At 28.3% G+C, this 21939-nt stretch overlaps 1 protein-coding gene across 1 annotated transcript; it reads left to right on the top strand.

Annotated features, from left to right (window-relative positions):
* Positions 1-5686: 5686 nt before the first annotated feature.
* On the top strand, positions 5687-21255 carry LOC105622604 (C-terminal-binding protein). The gene is made up of 7 exons (XM_012204021.1): positions 5687-5884; positions 7650-7937; positions 10441-10629; positions 12708-12797; positions 13289-13448; positions 14510-14687; positions 21231-21255. The coding sequence occupies exons 1-7, from the start codon at positions 5687-5689 to the stop codon at positions 21253-21255; spliced, it is 1128 nt and encodes a 375-aa protein (XP_012059411.1).
* The last annotated feature ends 684 nt before the right edge of the window (positions 21256-21939 follow it).

Raw genomic sequence — 21939 nt, 5'->3', positions numbered from 1 at the left:
AATATAAATAAATTTACATATTAATTAATTAATAATTGATTATAGTTTGCGGTCCTTTAGTTCATGATTAACAGTATTTACAAATATTATAGATATAAATAAACTGTAGTAATAGTAGTAATATGGAGGAGTTGAGAATCATATCAATTCCTATATGTCTAAACCTAATCAAAGAATCTAGATCTAAAGAATTCCTCTGTGACTCCTGCTCTAAATATTATTTAAACAAACAATAAAATTATACTAGCCACAATTAAAACTTTTAGATTGCTACATGAATACTACGAGTGATGGGGGGGAGGGGGAGGGGGAAGTGGAGCGAATGACCTAGGAAATAGTGAGCTGCAGCGCGACGGAAAAAGAAATTTCTTTTGCTGCCAGCTCATTATTTTTGGGAAGTTCTCGATTTACCGCGTTTCGATTGGACACGGCTACTCACTGGACCGATGTCTAGGAATTTTCCACTGTTAAAACACTGTGAGTGGGTATTCAATTGATATCCACTCGCTATTTTCCACGCTATTTTCTCCAGTCCTTTCCCACTCGCCATCACTCGCAATATTGATGTAGCAACGTCTGCAATTAGAAACTCTGGTCACAACATTGTTCTTCGAGACAGCCATATTAGATACGTGACATCACGAGTTAATTTCTTAATCCTTTTTTATTCTTTCTAAAGTTCTTTTAATGTTGCATTAATTTGTGCTACGCGCTTTTATATATCTAATTATACTATTAATTTAAAATTTGGAAATTTTTTTAAATTAAACTTTAAATTACACAAGTTTCAATCTTAATATTTTTCTGCTTGCAGACTTCTAGCTAGCTATTTCCAAGTCAAACATATTGCATCTATATTCATACATAATCTTTGGTCGGTATTCATAGTTGATTCTTATATGCTGTCTTAAGTAATGTCTTAAGATGCTAATGCGGCTCTAGACCTCTAATTGATTCGTGATACCTCAGACTGAACTTAAGATGGTCTTGAATATAAGAACTGACTATGAATACCGGCTTTTGTCTTTGTCTTTACTTTCCTCTGTGTGGCTTTCCAACTCATTTAGAGGGTTATACTGGAGTAACACTGCCCCTTGAGAGAAGAACAAGTTAGGGCTTTAATTTGTAGATGGAGCGATGTTCTCCTTTAAAATGCGAAAATACCGCATATGCGGAGCACACAGGTAGAATCGAACCCGGATCTATGGAGTCGATCATCCAGAGCATGGAACTACACATCTTAATATTGTGTTATAATTTTGATTCTAAATATTAATTTATTATAAATAATATTAATTTATTATAAATAATATGTAGCACATAATTGATTGTTTAGTATAATAAGTAAAATAATTTAGTAACATCAGAAATATATATTTTATTTTTAAAATAATAATGCAAAAATTACACAAAATTAAGAGAAAAGTAACTGAAAAATAACGACTTGTTATCTTTGAAATAATTATAACGTGTTATTTTTTAGACTCGACTAACTTATAACGATAACTAATTATTTTTTAAGAAAAAAAAACAATAGTAAATAATTATTTTTACAAAGTAGTAATTTTTTCAATCTTGCAAATTAAATATATAAAAATAGAAGTTAAAATAATAAAATATTTTCTACATGATGTTTTGCAAAAATAATGCATTAATTGTGTAATTTGAAAAAAAATTGAAAGAAAAGTAATTATACAATTGTACAAATACATAACTTTTATTACATTGCGCATTATATTATAAAGTATGTTTGTTAGATCATTTTTTTCCTCAGAGAGATTGATGTTCAGATTAGAGATGTCTAAGCAAATTAAAAAATTATACATACAAAATAGCAGAGATTATTGAATACGTTAGAGTGATACATAATTCATGATATGCCACAGCATATAAATCTAGCGTATCATTTCCTTACTTCAGAAATGACATAATGACATAATAAAAAAATTAAGTTTTAGAAAAGGGGAACATTTTTAATTTAACAGAAAATTATTGACTCAAATTGAATTAATTATATTAAATTATATTAACATTACAAAATTTGTAATTTATTAATTTTTAACTTATTAATGTGTAAGTAAATCCTGTATTAATGATGATGCCTTCACGGCGTAGGATAATTTACCATTTAAAACTTTAGACAATAAAAAAGATATTTATATTACTATAAAAAGATATGTATATTTTTTGTTTTCCCAGTTTTGTTTCCCAGTAGTCTGTTAAATTATATTGTATTAAATATTTGCAATTTAATTTTTAACTTATTATTTTATTATTTCATTTTTCTTATTATAAGTACTATTTAATTTATTATAAGTACTTTATCAAGAAATTTTTTTTGAGTTCCAATATACATTGTGAGTGTCATAGAAAATCTATAATATAATTGAAACGCAATCTTTATTTGCCATATTGGTTCCATCATTTTCATCGGTGTAAGTTGCAAGATTTGTAATGTTAATATAATAAAAAAACATTTTATTAACAAGCAAGAATTGACAAAATAACATGGTCAATGATTAGTAAAAATTTGGATATAAGTACTCGATTTTTTTTGCTTATACTGCAAAGATAGGGCTTATAAAACGATTACTCAAACATTTTTTAATTCAATGAATAATCGTTCAAAAGACGTATATAATAACGTACTTTATTAAGGTATGCACAATTAAATAAACAAAATAAGAGTACGAACTTACCGTCTTATTACTGGGTGTCAAAATTACTATCGAAATATATAATTCCATTTTTTCTCATTTTTACTACTCACTGTTAACTACATTTTCGAATTATATAATTTATGATTATATTTGAAAAAACTACCTTTAGAAAACTACCTCTCTCTTTTCTAGAAATTTCGTCGCGATAACGACTCCATTTATCGGAAAAGAGTGCTAAAAATGTGCACAATTATCCTATTTTCTCCTATTATGATACAATATTATAATAGTATAATTATTTATTATTATAATAATGTGCAGTATGTTATAGAAATATATAGTAAAAGTATAATAGTATTTATGTTCAATTATAAAAACATTATGAAAATGTAATTTTTATGAATCGGTTTCCAATCACATTGTTTGAAAAGTTACTTCGAAAGTTATTTTTATATATATATTGCAATCCTCAATGTTTTAACTGTAATTTGGATATTTCTTTGTATTGTCTTCCCAAAAAGTCTCCCAAAAATTCTTCTAAACTTTTTGCTAAATTCTCCAAAACTATTCATATTTTCATCCGAGTATCATCCAGGTATCATTTTATCCTCGTTGAATACTCACTGAATATTAAACAAAGATAACATAATACTTAGGGAGTAGGTATTCGGGTGGGAATCTGAACGCGTTTCAAAAAATCCCTCGATTCAAAAACTTCATTTTTTTTCTTAGGGAATAATTCCCCCATTCAGCAACAATATTAATCGCTACTTTATTCAATGACACTCGCGTTGACATAATTGGTGCACAATAACTATGGTATTTAAAAAGTCTACGATAAACTTCTTTACTGTTTGCGCGTTTGCACTTGATTATTTTTTTTACATATATTTCAATATTTGACATTAAGAACAAAAATTAAAGGAAGAGATTATTACAGAAAATGTGAAATTATTGTGAGCGCAACACAATGATGATTCGTTTTCAATCGTCACTGCCATCGCTGCTGTTGCTACTACAGTACTACTACTATTACTACTACTACTTTGCTGTTGCTGCTGCTGCCACCACTGCCATCACCACTACCATCACCACCACCACCGCCGCCGTCATCGTGGTCGTCGTCGTCGTCGTCGCCGCCGCCGCCGCCGCCGCCGCTGCTGCCGAAAACGGGTTGGAAACAGATCTACTTCGTGCGCGCGCTTGATCTCTCACTCGTTCGCACTCACTCACTCGAAGAAGGCGCCCTCGCTATTAACACTATCAAAAACATCAGCTCCAGCGCCTCGAGCGAACGAACGAACGAGCGAGCGCCGCTGTGGCGTGCCGCATTTGTGAGACTCTTCCTTCTCTTCTCTAAGTTGGTTCTTGCGGGTTCGGTGTGTCGGTTTTCCCATTTCAATCTCGTTTTCGCGGGTCTGTCCTTGCAACGTTACTCTTACGTTTGCGTCCCGCTATCGTTGCGCTTCTGCCTGAAATCGCAATTAAGGAGAGGTCGGACTGTCGGAGTCCGGGTTTCGTGTCGACTAGCCAGTGGACGCGCTATTAGCACTGCGCAGGTTAAGCCGGCGCATTTCAAGGTAACCTAAAAAGTCGCAAAGCGGCGGCAGCGGCAACGGTGGTGACCGACTCAATCACGCCGCTCCAGCAAGCGACGCTTTCTTTGTATCTTTGTGTCTTTTGAGACGTGTTCGAATGTGTTCGTCTATAGATCGCGTTTGCGTTCGATTAAATAGTCGTAAAGCGTCGATGAGATCACTGATATACCAAGTAACGTTTCACCTCGTTTCGACGGACGCTATGGCTGAATTCAATATATTTCCACGCGAGTAACATTGTCGAATGTTTGTCTGAGGAATAGCATCCATTTCTACTTTATCTATAGTTTTCTTATGAAAAAATTGATATGAGTGTGATGAAACAATATAGTTTATTTCAAATTAATACATGCAAATGAATAATGCACTTGCGTGTGAAATATTTATCTGTGTGAGATATGAGTATTTATCTGTGAGATACACAAATAACATTTGCAATAAAATACAACAAATCTAATAAATTATAGAGGTGCATTATGCATCATGATTTTGCGATATATCAAGGGAGGTGTAATACAGGTATAGTTGATATTTTTTATTGAGTATCATATTATGTTTTACAAAAAGGCAGCTATTATTGATTAAAGTAAACAATTATTATTTGTATAAAAGGATAATGATTACTAATGTAATATAATAAAACTACTAATGTAATATAATTTTATAATGGTATTTCATTAATATACATATATAAATGTATATTGCTAAATAAAATATGAAAATTATAAATAATTATAAAACTATCATTTAAAAGTAAATGAAAGAAAGAGACATGATTGAAGAAAATGGTTGAAAACTGGGTTGATTTGATAGAAGGACTGTTCATAGTCGAACTAATATACATAATATGAAATAGATATATTTGAAGTTTGGCGAAAACCACCAAGTTTAGTGCTAGTCTCGTATAGCTATAGAGAATAAAACTAAAAAGGTCAATCGAAACAAATAAAATGTTATCATAATTTGATCTTAAAGTTATTTATGTATCTAGAAGTTATGTTTATGAGAGAATTATCAAATGTCAATTACAATTAATTTATAATTTTATAAATGTGATATGTTCTGACAAGAAAGGATATATCTTTTTTATATTTTTTTGGTTAATTAATGTTTTTTTTTATACATTTTAGGAGACGGTGCTTACTGAGTCGTGATGTATTGGAGATTCAACAGTTTTTGCCCGAAGATCAACCGAAAGTTAGTGTTGCAAAAGCAGTTAGTGTGACAAAGCGTAAAGAACAACGAGAGTGCTAAAACATTGTATTAGTTGGACTAGAAGAGACATCTCTATTGCGAGTGTCTTATCAAGATAGTTTTTGTCATCTACTATTGTTGGAGCAGAAGGGAGAGGGAAGTAATTTTTCTTTGTAGTGACACTGAGAGCGCACAGTGCAAACAATAAAAATAGGGGGGGCGGTCTGCTGACCGATGGACAAACGGAAGATGATGCCCAAACGCCCTCGTATGGAGAATTTGAGGGGTCCAATTGCCAACGGACCGATCCAAACGCGACCACTGGTTGCACTTCTTGATGGCCGTGATTGTTCTATTGAAATGCCCATCCTCAAAGACGTCGCAACTGTTGCCTTCTGCGATGCACAATCCACTTCAGAAATACACGAAAAGGTATTTAGAACATTGTAATAAAATAAAATCACTATTATAAGAAAGTATATTTAAAAATATTAGAGATTATATACATAATTATATAGGATGTTCTATAATTAATATTTCTGGGAGTGAAAGAGGATGAAAGTTTGATTAAAAGTTTCTTTTTCAATTTTGGCTCAGATCATTATTTATTGAATTATTCATGATTAAAGTTGATCAATCAAATTCCATCCAGCTGGAATATGCAGAAATACAGCATGCTATGGAACTCCTCGTTCTTACTGTATATTCTCCCGATTAAAATTTTATAATTTTCATATTAATTAATAAATAAACGACTAAATTAATAAATGGGTGGATAAATGAATAAATTATTTATTTATCCACGCATTTATTGATTTATTTATTAATATGAAAAATTATAATAAAATATAATTTTAATCGGGAGAATGTACAATAAGAGGAACTCTATAGCATGCTGCACTCCTGTATACTCCAGCTGGGCGGAATTTAATTGATTAACTTTAATAGTTAATAACTCGGTAAATAATAGTTTGAGCCAAAATTGACCAAAGGAATTTTTAATTCTAAATTTTATTCTCTTTCACTCTTAGAAATATTAATTATAAATATAAATATTAAAAGGTTGTGAGACATCTTGTATATAAATTTGAATACGGCAAAATATTTTACAGTATTAAAGAATATAACATTTTTTGGTATCATATTAATAGAATTACACAAGAAAAAATATTGAAGTATTTAAAATTAATAATTAATATTGAAATATTTCTATTAGAAAATATTAAAATTAAAATATCAGAGACAGAAAAACGTAGAGTGGTATAAATAATAAATCTTAAGTTAAATTCTTTAAAGAAATGATTGTTTACAACAAACTGGCATAAAATATTCTTATAGAACAATTTAAATTAAATAAAAAATGATTTATAAAATTTTTATATTTATCTTGATATTTCGTACTTCTAATTTTTACGTTGTATCTCTGTGGAATATATTTATACATATATTTGACACATGTAAGAGAAAACATTTGATGAACAATACTATCCAAATGTACTCTTTTTGTTGAAGTAAGTATATTTTTATACGTATAAAATATTTTAATATCACATTTTGAAATATTTTAATTTTTTTTAATCATTGTTAATTTAACGAGTAAAATATTCATATGTATAATTTTAAAATTAAGTAAAAAATTCAACAATATTGTTCCAACAATGATCTTATATTCTTTCATTTTGTCTTTTTTCATAGTACTTTTTTAAATAGTTATTTTTTGTTTTAATTAAAAAAAAATTATATATAAATATATACTTTTATATATACTTTTTAGGATTAATAATTAATATATTAATAATTTAATTTTTATATTAATTTGATTTCTAAATTATTTTCAATATTCTCTTAATTCTTAAACTTCTGAATTAATTTATGTTTTAAATTGAACTTTTTTATTTAATATTTTAAATTTATTAATTTTTGTTCATATCTGGTTATATTTGCTTGGTTATATCTAAAATATATATTTAACATATATTTTTATTTTATAACTTACTTAATGTTACATTTATTGTAAATATTTATTATTTTGTGTCTAATATTTTACGTATAATGTTTTTTCTGGAATTATATATATATTTTTTCTTATCTATATTTAATATTTTTTATTTAATATCTTATTTTCTGAAATTATTATATATAATTATTAAAACAAATAACGTGTTTAGAAATAAATATAATATAATGGTATTCGTAGGTATTAAATGAAGCAGTGGGTGCACTGATGTGGCATACGATAATTCTGACGAAGGAAGATTTGGAGAAGTTTAAGACGCTTCGAATCATTGTTCGAATTGGTTCCGGTGTAGACAACATCGATGTCAAAGCAGCTGGTGAACTTGGCATTGCAGTATGTAATGTGCCTGGCTATGGAGTCGAAGAAGTGGCTGATACTACCCTTTGCCTCATCTTAAATCTTTATCGGCGCACTTATTGGCTTGCCAATATGGTGCGCGAAGGCAAAAAATTCACAGGACCAGAACAGGTAAATCTTGTTTTCAAAAATATTATGTTATTATATGTATGTATATTAAAAATTAGAAAAGCTATTGTACATGGTATTCCATTTTAATTTATTACTTATTTTATCTTTGCAGAGTAAAGTTTAATCAAACATATGTTGGGACAAAAGTTGCTTGACCTTTTTAAGTTGATTTTACCATTATTCCCTATGAAACAAATAATGGTAAAATCAATTTAAGAAAATTAATTTTTTATGGGCATATGAAAATTATGAACATTTTTTTAAATTGACATGTATGATTTTCTTATATAATATTTCTTTATTATTCTGCATATAATAGTATTAAGATAGAGCTATCGAAAATCAATAATTTTTAAACAATAAGAATCTTAGGAGATCGTTATTAGTTGTGTTTTCAATAATTTATAAAATATTTTATATTTTCACATTTTGACATAAATGAAATATCTCATGAACTATTTTTTTAATAATTATACTTTAATAATTTTATTCACAAACTAATGAATCGAATAACGAATCAATTGGTAGAAAAAATATTAATATAAAGAATATACAGTTACTTTTAAAAGATGCAGTTGCATAAAAATTGCATGATTTTTAAAAACTATTTATTTTTTTTATACCAATTGATTTATCTCATTCTGTGCATCGAAATATTAGGATACATTTATCAAAAAAATTAATAATTTTAAATATTTTATTTCTAAATATGTCAAAATAAAGTATTTTGTTAACTTGATTTTTCAATATTTTTACCTTAATATTGTTATATGCAAAATAATTGGTGGAATTATATTATGTAAAAATTATACAATTTTATATTTAAAAAAATGGCTATGATTTTCACATGACCATGAAAATCGATTTTTCCAAAGTTAATTTTACCATTATTTATACCTTGTTGAATTAAATAACTTTTGTCTAAACATATTATTGATTTGATCTTGTAAAGATAAAATACTTCTGTCAAGCTAACAGACCAAACGAATAGATTCAAAAAAAGACCTATTAAACTATTTAGTGCTCATTTTATGTTAATTTGTTCTACAAAATATAATTTTGTGTCATATGCCACCATTTAGAAGAAACTCGTAGTCCTATTAATTTAATATGAAGCTAACAGGATTACAAGGGGAAAAAAAGAAAAAAATAATAGCAGATATTATTAGTATCGATTTTACTAATTTGGGATATATTTCCAAATGATCTCTCTCGTCTCATCTAAAATTTTACACATAAATTCGATGTGAGGAATAAAGTACTCGTGATCTCAACTTCGGAAAATGAAAAAAATTTTTTTATGTAAGGCACTTATATGGAGTGTCTTCATATAAGTAATTACCCCTTTTTATCTTGTAAAATAGCGAGTTCGATTGGACGTACTAATGCATATTAGTGCATATTAAAGCTGTTGTACACTGATTTAATCTGTATAAAAGTGAAATACAAATATTTTGAATTATAAAATATAGATTTCACTTAACAACACAAGAAAAATGTATTGAGGATTTCATGATTTAAATCAGTTTTATATTTATACTGAACACATTTTTAATTTGTGTACGATTTTAATGCGCATCTATTCGAATTTACTATAATAGAACTTCTAACTAAACTTTATTATAAACATAGTAATCACTTAGAAAAATCATCTATTTATATTAGAGAACGGAGAGATATGTACAGTTTTTGCACGATAAAGTAAATATTTCGATATAAGTTGTTGCATCCGTTCTAATAAGTACAATGACATATGATATGTGATATATCGATATATGATAAAAGAATATTTTACAATTATACAAGTTATTTTAGTTTAAAATTTTGCGCGCGACACTATCTCTTTAGTTTCGACTCTGTGATGTGACCGACTTCTAAATCTCACATGGACGAATGATGTGTAAAAACATGTTGTCATCTGATCAATGCAAGAGTCTGAAGTTAACCATACTATAAGGTGGAAACTGAAAAGGTAGTTGTAAAACTTTAAACTGAAAAAACTTTTATAATTTATAGAATAATTTTGTTATATGATATATTATTGTACTCATTAGAATTTTTATTATATATACGCTACAACTTTTATTATATCGAAACATTTATTTCATCAAAATTATATGTACTTGTCCAGTTTGTACTATTGTAAGCATAGTAATCACTTTAACATCAAGTGGTTACTGTGCTTACAATAGTTATAATTTACAAAATTCAATTTTTTCTAATCAAAATCAGTAATAAAAGGGAGACATTTTAAAATATCTAAAATATCTAAAAAATTTTAAATATCTAAAAAAGCAATTCATTAACAAAAAATTAATAAAAAGTTACTATTTATGTGATAGAAATAATATACTCCTTCGTTTTTGGCTACGTCCATGCTATTAAATATACTACTATCTTTATATCTCTATTGTTGGAAATACATTAATATTGTTTAAAATAGTTTTGTAATTTCTGTGTGATCTGAATTTTTCCGCGCATTTCGTTGGCGCGTGTATTTTAGGTGAGAGAAGCAGCGACTGGTTGTGCAAGGATACGGGGCGACACACTGGGTATTGTCGGCCTCGGTAGGATTGGTTCCGCAGTTGCGTTGCGTGCCAAAGCTTTTGGCTTCACCGTCATCTTTTATGATCCTTATCTGCCGGATGGTATCGAGAAATCATTAGGTCTCACCAGGGTTTATACATTACAGGTTTGCAGCTGTACTTGTATAAAGCAATACACTTGCTCAAAAGTATTTGTCTATCTTGATTTTTGTATGAATCTCTTTTATATAAATTCCATTCTAATTATACATTTTCTTACATATTGCTTCCTTCGAAAGTGACATAACTCAAAAAGTATAATTTTCGAATTATTAACATGAATGAATTAAATAAGCATTATTTTATTAGTCCTTAAAAGTGAATTAAATTCATTAAAAAATTGTTAAAATCACAATTCAAAAAGAGTTCATTTTTTATAAGAATTGTAGAACACAAAAATGATAAAAAATGACATTTGATCATGAAAATATCATTGAAAATATTTCTTTTTTTTTCCGATATTATTTGTTTGCGAAGAATGTTATTGAGATTTCGGTGGTCTAACGATGATGTTCGCACGGAATGCAAAAAATCTGAATTTGACCCCGTCCGAGATAATATTTTTCCCAATTAAATTATTTACAGATTTTATATTAAGATTTTTTTGAGATGTCTATGAGCATCGAAATTATTAAATTGTGAAATTGTGAAATTATTAAATTGTATTATGACTTTACAATTTGGGATGTGTTAGACTGCTAAATAATAAGTGCATAGTTAGCTTGAACTGAAAATTGTATAAATTCACAAAAGAAATATGATTAGACACGAAGAACCATCTTGATGAATAGCTTTTTCAATTATGCGTGATTACTTGATTGATTAATAATTTCTTGTCAAGTTAAAAAATAGGTTTTCTTTTCTGGGAAGCTCATTTTTTGAATTGTGTCATTTTTTAAATAAAGGAACAATATATATAAAGTAAAATTTTGAGCAAAATTAAACATTATTATTATTAAGCCTAACTAATCTTTCCTAATTTACAAAATTAGGAAAAAGGAATTATTGAAATTAAAAAAGAAGAATTATTAAAATTAGAAAAGAAGAATTATTGAAATTTTTCTTTAATTAAGAAAAATATGATGAGCAAATATTTGTGAGTGAAGTGTAAATTAATTCTAGATATTGCTCTAGATATTTTATCCACTTGGAAATATAATATGAATCAAAATTTGTTAAAGGTTTAAGAGATTGTATAAATTCTGCTTATTATTTATTTTATGTATATAAATTTCATATATTATAGAATATCAATATAATTATTGCATCCATTTAGAAATATAAATTAAATAATGTTGTGAATATGATATGACAAGATATAAATTTCTTATTTCTGAATAAAACATAAATTCTTTAAATATTTGAACAATGATTTGTAACAATTGATTTGGATATTATTCAGAAACTGATTTAGATATATAATATGCAAACATGAAACATTTTTTATGTATTTTATATTAAATTATGAACTTTTCGTTATGATGTACATCGTATTTGTCAAGCTGTTGTGTCTAATATTTTAGGAATTAATTTTTGAGGTCACTTATAAAGAAAAATTTACATGAACATATAATAATCTTGAAGGACTTGTTTCAGAGAGATACAAGATGTAAAAAATTATATGAAATTATCGTTTTTTCTTAAATAGCTTTTAATTGAAAAAAAATGTATACTAATAATTAAAAAAAATCTCTAGTAGAATATATTGTAATAAAATGAAAAATGTGTAAAAACAATTTGATTTAACGTAGTACAAGTAGTACAAGTTTGGGATGGTTAATATATTATTTAAATTCTGTTTCTGTGATATATTATAAAACGACAACTATATGTAGATAAAAAAGAAAAGTAATACCTATTTATGAGTTGAGTTTGAAGTAGAATGTTTTTTGTTTAAACGACATTAAAAAACAATTTTATAGAATTAAATTTTTAATTTTTATTCTATATATATATATCTCTGAAATAAGATTTTCGAGGTCATACCTTTATATGAGCTTTTCTTCAGAAAAAAATTATCTCTAGTTTAAAAATAACGAATTATTCTTACGAAATACTCTGTATGTACAATATTATAAAGTACAATATTTTATAAAAATTTTTGAATTGTATATAAATTATATTTAAATTTCTTAATAACTTTTAATTTATTTTTTAATTGATATTATTTTTTATTATGTTCCAGGATTTGCTGTTCCAATCAGATTGTGTATCTTTGCACTGTACTTTGAATGAACACAATCATCATTTAATAAATGAATATACTATTAAACAGGTATTAAAAATTATAAATATTTGTAAAAAATTTTATATACAGTATAGAGATGTTATTTAATTGTATTAATTTAATTATTTTACAAAAAATTAATTTTGATTATACATAAGTCTTTCTTATGTTGATTATTTAAATGATTTTTTAAATGATTATTTTTTTATTTATTCTTATTTTATTATTTATATTGAAATATTTATAAAATAGATATATTTATAAAAAAAATGTTATATTTCAATTCCTTTATACTATGAATTTTGTGAAACTATCATGTGTATATATATATATATATATATATATACACACGTATATTTACATATTATATATATGTATATTCACAAATAAAATAAAAAATTTTTTTTATTTAAATTATATAATAAAAAGATGAATATATAATTATATAATTATAATTTTTTAATTGCAATAATACATAACATAATTATAATTATCAATGTAATGTGTAATTATAAAAAATTGTATTGTCTTTGTTTTAGATGAGACCAGGAGCATTTTTAGTCAATACAGCACGAGGTGGTTTGGTGGATGACGACGCGCTGGCCGCGGCGCTCAAACAGGGTAGAATTCGCGCGGCAGCGCTAGACGTCCATGAAAATGAGCCATACAACGTCTTTCAGGGTCAGTCTGCGAATCAGTGTGAGTCTTATCTGTCTCCGCGCCTAACCCTGTCTCGACTGATTATCTTTAACCTTCCTAAATTCCTTCCATAATAAAACGAAAAAAACGACGTACACTGATGGAAATTTAGACATTCACATAAATTTTATCGATAGGTCTTATAATATGAAATACAATTATAAAATAATTGTATTACATATTTTTTATATATTTTAGTACATACTTACAAATTGCAAAAGCTTTATAAATAATTGTTAATTTTATATTTCAAGATGTATTATTTTTATTTTGCAGAACATTAATAGTATAATCGATAAATTTCACAACTCAGAGAATACAACAGTAGGCTTATGATATAGTATATCTTGCATTCTTGCCAGTCCCAATATGTTCCCTGAACGAATTTTTTAAATTTATCAGTTATACAATATAAAATTTTTATAAAATACATTTTGCCATATAAAATTAAAAATAATTTTTACAATTGGTGTTAGTATGTACAGGTATACTCTAAATATATAAAAGAATAATATCGTTGTTTTATGTCTTAATTTTTTACATGATCACTCGATAAAATAAAAATTTATGCGAGTGTCTAAACTTTCATAAGCAGCAGTGCAAATCTTTTTAAATAGAGAAACAACGAAGATGTATATTTTACGGTGAAAATAATTTTATAACATTTCTATATTATTATATGTAGAGTGCGTCATACAATTGGAATATTTTCTAGTACTTACTCCATTAAAGAAAGAAAGAAAGTACAGACAAAAATTAAATGGTATAATAATAATGTTTTTCCATTAACTTATATTTTTTTGTAAGTTAAATTTACTGGACTGAAAAATGTGATTACATTTTTTTCTGTAATCCTACATTTTTTTGCATAGAATCATACATTTTCTTAAATAGATTCTTCTGATTCTATATATAAAAATATTAGAATAAGATGCTCGAAAATGAAATATTCATATCAATTCATTTTCACTGTGTCATATATATTTTCTGAAGAATCATTCTGCATTATTAATTCAGATATATATCTCTGATTTTCTTGATCGTCGATGTATATTGCATAGGTCCATTGAAAGATGCACCCAATCTTTTGTGCACTCCACATGCCGCCTTCTACAGCGACGCGAGTTGTACCGAATTACGTGAGATGGCAGCGAGTGAGATACGACGGGCGATCGTCGGACGCATACCCGACTGCTTACGCAACTGCGTGAATAAGGAATATTTTCTTTCCTCGACCGGGTAAGCGCCCTCTCTCAGCCAGACTTTGCCTGTCTCCCTCTGTCTCTCGATTTAAGAATAATAAAGTCTCTTACAATTTGTTGAATGAAAAGAAAAGTGTAGACAGATATTTTTATATACATACATATATACATACATACATACATACATACATACATACATACATACATACATACGTGTATGTATATATACATATATACATATTATATGTATTATATATATATATATGTTATATATATATATATATATATATATATTATTTATATATAAATATACATACACAGTTACATATGGACGCATATATTATATTTACATTCCTCTCTCTTCTTTTTTCTTTGATTGCATACCACCGGGGGAAAAGGGATACAGTGTCTGTCACGAAATTGATCAAATTCATGCAAAAAAATCTATAAATATATATCATATATTTTAGAAATGTTATTTGTACCTTTCTGAGATACTATAAGCTTGAATGTGCTAAAAATGTATCATTTATATTTTTTCTGATAACGCGAGCTATGAAAATTTGTTTTTATACATGTGCCTGCTCTCTTCTCCCTCCTTCTTATTATATTAAGGCTCCTGGCCCCTCGCTACAACGCTATGTTAAGTTATGATATTAGAAAAATGATATAAATTTCGTTCCTCGCACATTATACAACGTGTTACATAACATTACAAACTGAAGAAGCACGTTTCTGATGTAAATTGAAATAAAGAATAAACATGGGTCTAATTTGAAATGATTATCTATCTTGCTTGGCTATCACTGGATCTCACATCTTCAGATTTTTATCTGTAGAGCTATGAACAGTTTAATGTAGAAAGGAAAGAAAGTTAATATTCGAGTTGAATTAATACAGTGTATTAATAGGTTTATTGCGTCGCATGCTCCAATATGCTTCAACATGCTTCTAGCATAGCTACTTATTTCAACGTTGGAATGAATAGGAGCTATGGTAGGAGCATGTCGGAGCATATTGAGTGAGGCATGCGACGCGAACAAACCTAATGATACATGTGAAAAAATAAAAAATAATTTTAATATATTCTTTATGATGCGATTGCTCAATCCAATTTAGTCCATCATATTATATATCGTTCCTATATTTATAGGCGAATCAAAAAGTAAGATCAATATTCTTATTACATATGCAAGCAGAGTTACGGGCAGATTCATAAATGAGGAGCATGTGACCTTTAGTTACAAGACTAATATAGTCGAAAATCTTCTGAACTTACGTTAATTACATAGCATTTTTAAATATGTAAACATGTCCGCTTAATTGTTTGAATGCTTTGAACAACGAAATATGATTAGATTTTTATGAACTGAGAGTATACAATCCGTTCAAATTCATCATAGAATAATTGTGTAATATATTTATTTTACTTCGCGAAGACGAATGTATGAGTCAAAACATGTGTACAAATGGATAGAAAAATTTTTAACCGATAGAACAAATATGTTTGATGAATCTCCCTCGAATTACGTATCCATATCTCGTATACAGAATGTCAATCAATGATAGATCGCATCAATGTCCTCATTAAAGAAAATTACCAGGTTACTCTTTCTGAGCCGAAGAAAAAAGCATTAGCTGTGATTCTGCATTCTCATTCAAAGAAGCAGTGCATTCGTAGCTGCAAAAACTAAAATATTCTTCTCTGTAGGGATCGTAAAGCATGTAGATAGATACGTGATATCTGGAGACACGGTATTGTTTCGGCGCTAAGCATGGCGTGAGACACTGTGTTAATTGGCAGAAGAGTTATGTAGAAAAATAAAATAATATTAATTTGTTGATGTATTCCGAACTGGATTAGTTTAGTTTATTTTTTTCTGGATGTTGCCCCCCCCCTCCTCTTCAAAGAGAGATGAATCCATTGGCCGTTATAACCAGTAAGGATTTAGATTAGAAGCGTCAAAGCAGCAAGCAGCAAACCAATCAGCGAGGCAATATGGGCAGTGATGTAAAAAATATTTATATGCTTGGTTTGACGCTTCTAATTTGAATGTACCCTTAATAAAGTCAGTAACTTGCAACTGATAAGCTTGCTTTATTTTTTTTTTATAAATGTATAATATAAAAAATTAAATAGAAATAAAGTGATGATACTCGAGACAGTCTTTATAAGTTCTAGTTCAAATGAGAGTTATGATACAGAATTTTCTTATTGAAAATAAATGTTAAAAAAATATCGAAAGTAAATTCACATTTATTATATTTTTGTTATTTCTTTCTTTATTTTTACTAACAATACTTGTCTTGTCAGACAATAGTTGAACAATTTGTAAGTTAATGTAATGGGACACTTCGATTTAGTTACGAAGCTTTCAATATATAAAAAAGAAAACTAATCTAGTTCAAAATACATCTTGTATACCTCTTAGTTTAATATATAACATTGAAATTACTTTTTGATTCTCCCTCGTGTGTATATAAGAGGAAATCCCTATTATGAGATACCAAATTCATTTTGTACGTACTGGAAGTATGTAAATACTGGAAGGGGATAGAAAAAAAAATTAATAAGTCATTTTAAAGGGAATTTAATAAGCTTTAAAATACTTATGTAAAATTTAATTCAAATACTATTTTTTCTAAAAATTAAATTTTAAAATTAAAAAAAATGTAAAAAAGTGAATAAATCTTAAGTAAAAAAATCGTGCTCATAATATGATACCTTCGGCAAATTTAATAAGGCAAAAAAAATACGTCAGTATTGTAATTAAAAAACTTTATTTAATGTTTCTAAAATGCAAACAAACACAGCCAATATGTGCGTAAAATGAATCCTGGATATATTGTACCCAGGACTCGTCTTCAGTTGGAACTAAGCATCGCAGAAATAGGCATTCGATGTTCATTTCGGTTATCCTTTTTATGACGATACAATAATATTCATATTTCAGCAACGATTGTCACTCGGACATAGCAGCATAGGTTACTTCGTATTAGAAGTACCCTGAGTATTTCATATTATGAATTCTACGCCTTACGGTTTTACCGTAAGATAGATCAAATCTAACTTCTGTATTAAGTAATTCAACATATCCCTTTTGTATTTATTAATACGATCTTACTCTATCATTACATGAAGAATTTATTGTCAAATATTTACTTTTTATTAAATAATAAACAAAGTTTAAAGACTCATCTCAATAAAACTTGAAGACATTCAAATCTAAAGTCTTTTTTTTTACAACGACTAATAATGCATTTTCCATTAAACAGTTTTCAACCTAGAGTAATAAATTCATGGTGGAATCAACAGATAGAATTTATTAATTTAGCAGAAACATCGCTATCTTATATTAGACGCCTCTCTCATAATAGGAGGCTTTCCTCTACAGAATGTCATAAAAAGGTCGACTGGACTATCTTGGAAAGATGACATTTTCGGAAAAAATTTTCGAAAACGTTGTCAAATGAACGATGTTTTTGTTTAAAAATTATAGGATACCTATAATTAGACTCATGTTTATAGGACAATTTCTACTTCAAACTACTTTATTAGACTCATGTTTATAGGACAATTTCTATTTCAAACTACTTTATTAGAAACATATTCTTTTAGTTTGTACAGTACATCATGTAACATCTTTTATATTAAAATAAATTAGTTTTTTTTTCTATTTTGCAATCAATAGAGATAACTATATATCTTTGATTAACTATCATAAAGTTCATTTTTACTGTAGATATGGGATATGTTTAGATATTCTTAGATTCATGATGCAGATAATTAAAAAAAAGTTTGTATGAATTTTTTTCATCTGTCAATTTATATTCCCTAATACAAATACAAAAAAAAACTAATTTACTTTGATTATTATGTTGATATATATACGTGTGCGCACGCGTATATATAACGTGTGTGCATGCACATGTTCACATGTGTGGTCAGTGAATGGATGTGCGTGAACGTATTTATGGATTAATGGATGAGTGTAAGTCTGAATATGTATTTAGATCCATAGATAAATATATCTATGTGTGTACATATCAACTGAATGAAGTGGAATGAATGTGGATTTGTGGAAGTGTGTATGTGTGTGTTTGTATGTGTTATACATTTTTGCATAGGAGAAAAGTTTATATAAGATCGCGTATACACCTAGCAATCGAACGAACGCGAATGTTCGGACATTTGTGTTTGTGTTTGTAACCAGTTTATTATTTTTTTATTGCACTGAATATTAAGCATTTAAGCAGATTCGATGTTCGTTGCATAGCAATTAAATTTGTTCGACTTTTATATAATAAAGAAAATTAAGTTTTGCGTTCACTGTTCGTTCAGTGTTCATTTGCTAGGTGTATACACTCTTTTTGTTGTCGCTTCTGATAGTCTATTCTAATCTTCCCAAATTTTAATAAAATTAATAGTACAAGTTTTATGGAAAAATATATAAGTTGGGTATATTATATATGTTACATATATGTAATACATATATGTAATATTAAATGTTATTATATATGTAATTACATATATGTAATATTACTCGTAAAATTAAATATTTTATATTGAGTTAAAAGCATTATAATAAGATTGACTGAAGAGAGCGAAAATTTTTCTATTTATCTAACATTTTACGAATTATTATTAAGCTGGGTATATATCTACGAACAAACATCAAAAGCGAACATTTGGATATTCACGTTCGTATTTGCAGGTCGTTCATTCTTTCTTTCTATAGTCGAACAAGTATCGAACACGAGAATTTGATCAGATTTGATATAATTCGGTATTCGCATGTAGTAATTTGAGATTGTGGGACATTTGAACGTAAAAAAAAGTAATTAGCTAATATTTAGAGACAATTCTTTTCTTAATTTATAGGTATTTTTTTAATACCTTACAACATATAATTTGATTAAGGATAGGGTTAAGTTGCTCTGGAAATAATTATTCGTTTAAGAAGCGAACAGCGGATGTTGCTTACATCCTTTGCACGTTCATATCGCGCACGAATGGTGCACGAATTGTTTTTGATGTATCGCATCATTCGCTTAGACGTATATATTTGTTGAATGATAACAATGAATATTTGAATTCGCTGTTTTTTCGTTATGTGTTTCGTTCATAAGTGTATACCCAGCTTTGTTTAGGCACGCACGCGTGTGCACGCACACACATATCATTTCTTTAAAAAATGGCATAACTTAAAAACATAGTCCTTGAGTTATTACTATGAATGACTTAAGTAACATGTCAAGTGAACCTAATTTTTTAACTTAATTTTTTGAAAATCTTCAACATCGTTATAATTTAAAAAGGGTGATTCAAAAAATATCTTCACAACTTAAAAAGAATGGATTTTTAAGAACTATAAAATGAAAATGACACTTGATCATGTTACAAACATATTTTTTTCGCGATATTGTTAGTCACAAATTTTCTGTCAAGTTGAAAAATAATCTTTCTTTTTTTCTGGAAAATTTAAATTTTTTGTTGTGTTATGTTTGAAGTAAGGAAATAATATATATATACAGGATAATGTTTCGTCATTAAGCTGACAATTTTTATTAGCGTGTTTGGATGGTTATTTTAAGCAAAAGAGTTCACATATATCATGGATCGATTCAACTTTATTCCTAAGAAATAAGAACTTTGTTAAACAAGGTCCATAATGAAAACTCCGATTTCTATGTAGTAATCACTTGATTTACTAATGAAACGTTGCAATTACAGTCACAACACTAAAAATGTCAGTAAAATGTCGTCTCATTCACAGTATATTACAACACCATAATGAACAATTTAAATCATCTATAAAAGGGAGAATATTCTAATAAGTGTGATATTCTACTAAATGGTAATGTATTGATTATGGTGAATCGGATGATTATTACATGGAAATCAAAGAACTTTCATTATGGAATCTTACATAAATAAAATACATATCTTATAAGAATGAAGCTGAATCTCTCGATTCATGCAGTACATGAACTGCTGTTTGAAATGATCATTTGAATACGCTGATAAAGTTTATTTTTTGACAAAATATTCTGTATATTTAAGTATACTGTTAATTTTGAAAAAGGAATGACATAAATTGACAATTAAAATTAAAATTGCTAATACGATTTTATTATTATTATTATAAAACTATGAAATTATAATCATGAAAAACTTGTAAACATAAAATTTTTATTAAAAGAAAGAAGGATATAAAATAAGTTTAAAAAAAGTTTTATTTATTCGAAAATCATATTCTCTATCTGATCAAAGTTTATATAAAATAACAAAAATTTAAAAAAAATGATAAAAGGAATTAAGAAAAATAATGCGAATGTTAATAAAGTAAGAAATTTTTCTATAGAATATAGAAAAAATTTGTTTTTTGTAATAAGAATTATATAAAAAATAATAAACAGAGAAATAAGCTTTCAAACGAGCTTTAGGAAGATAATTCAAAATGACGATAGTAATAAAAAGGAGCCAGGAGTCTTAAATAAAATTATAATGGAACATTCTTAAAATATCATTGGATCAATTTCGTGATGAGTAACACTGTATCTCTGGTAATTTTTGCAGAAACGGCTTTTCGAGCAGATGTTAACTTCTCTTCTCTTCCGAGTGAAAGTCTGAAAGCGATCGTGAAAGTCGAGCGTGACAAAATCTATCGATGCGTGTGTGTATAGAGTGTAAAGACTAAGCGCTTAGAGACGAGACTTACATAGAAAACGAACGAAAAAAAGAGAGACAAAGAAAAAGATAATTCCGTTCTTGGGAATCTTGATGACCTGTGTGTGTGTTCTCACGTTCCTGTTTTTCATTGGCGAGGAACGATTGCTACTCTACCTAGAGCACACCTAGAAACGCCACCTAGTAATGAAATCACACACAGAGTCACAGAAAAAGAAAATTGGAAGCTACTCTACACACTACAATAAAAGCTACTCTACTAAATAAGTATCGAAAAAAGTGGCGCGCGAAATTTTCGAGGTCTCGCCCATGATGTTGTTTTTCGCTTTCTCTTTTCTTCAGCAGTTACCCTGAGGGCATCAACGGCGGATACTATGCTGGGGCGCTGCCGGTACAACAGACGGCGCATTCGACGACTCCTCACGATACTGCGCCCCCACCCCCGGTTCCCGGTGCCGGCGGTGGGCACTCCGTCGTCGGCGGCGGTGGCGGTGGTGGCGGTGGCGGAGGTGGCGGCGGCGGGACCGGTGGTGGTGGGGGCGGGGGCGGCGGGATCGGCGGGCCCAACTCCTCATCCTCGTCCGCCGTAACGGTGGCG

The sequence above is a fragment of the Atta cephalotes genome (assembly GCF_000143395.1).
Source record: "Atta cephalotes unplaced genomic scaffold scaffold00047, whole genome shotgun sequence".
Lineage (NCBI taxonomy): Eukaryota > Metazoa > Arthropoda > Insecta > Hymenoptera > Formicidae > Atta > Atta cephalotes.
This window is presented reverse-complemented; position numbering and strand designations above follow the sequence as displayed.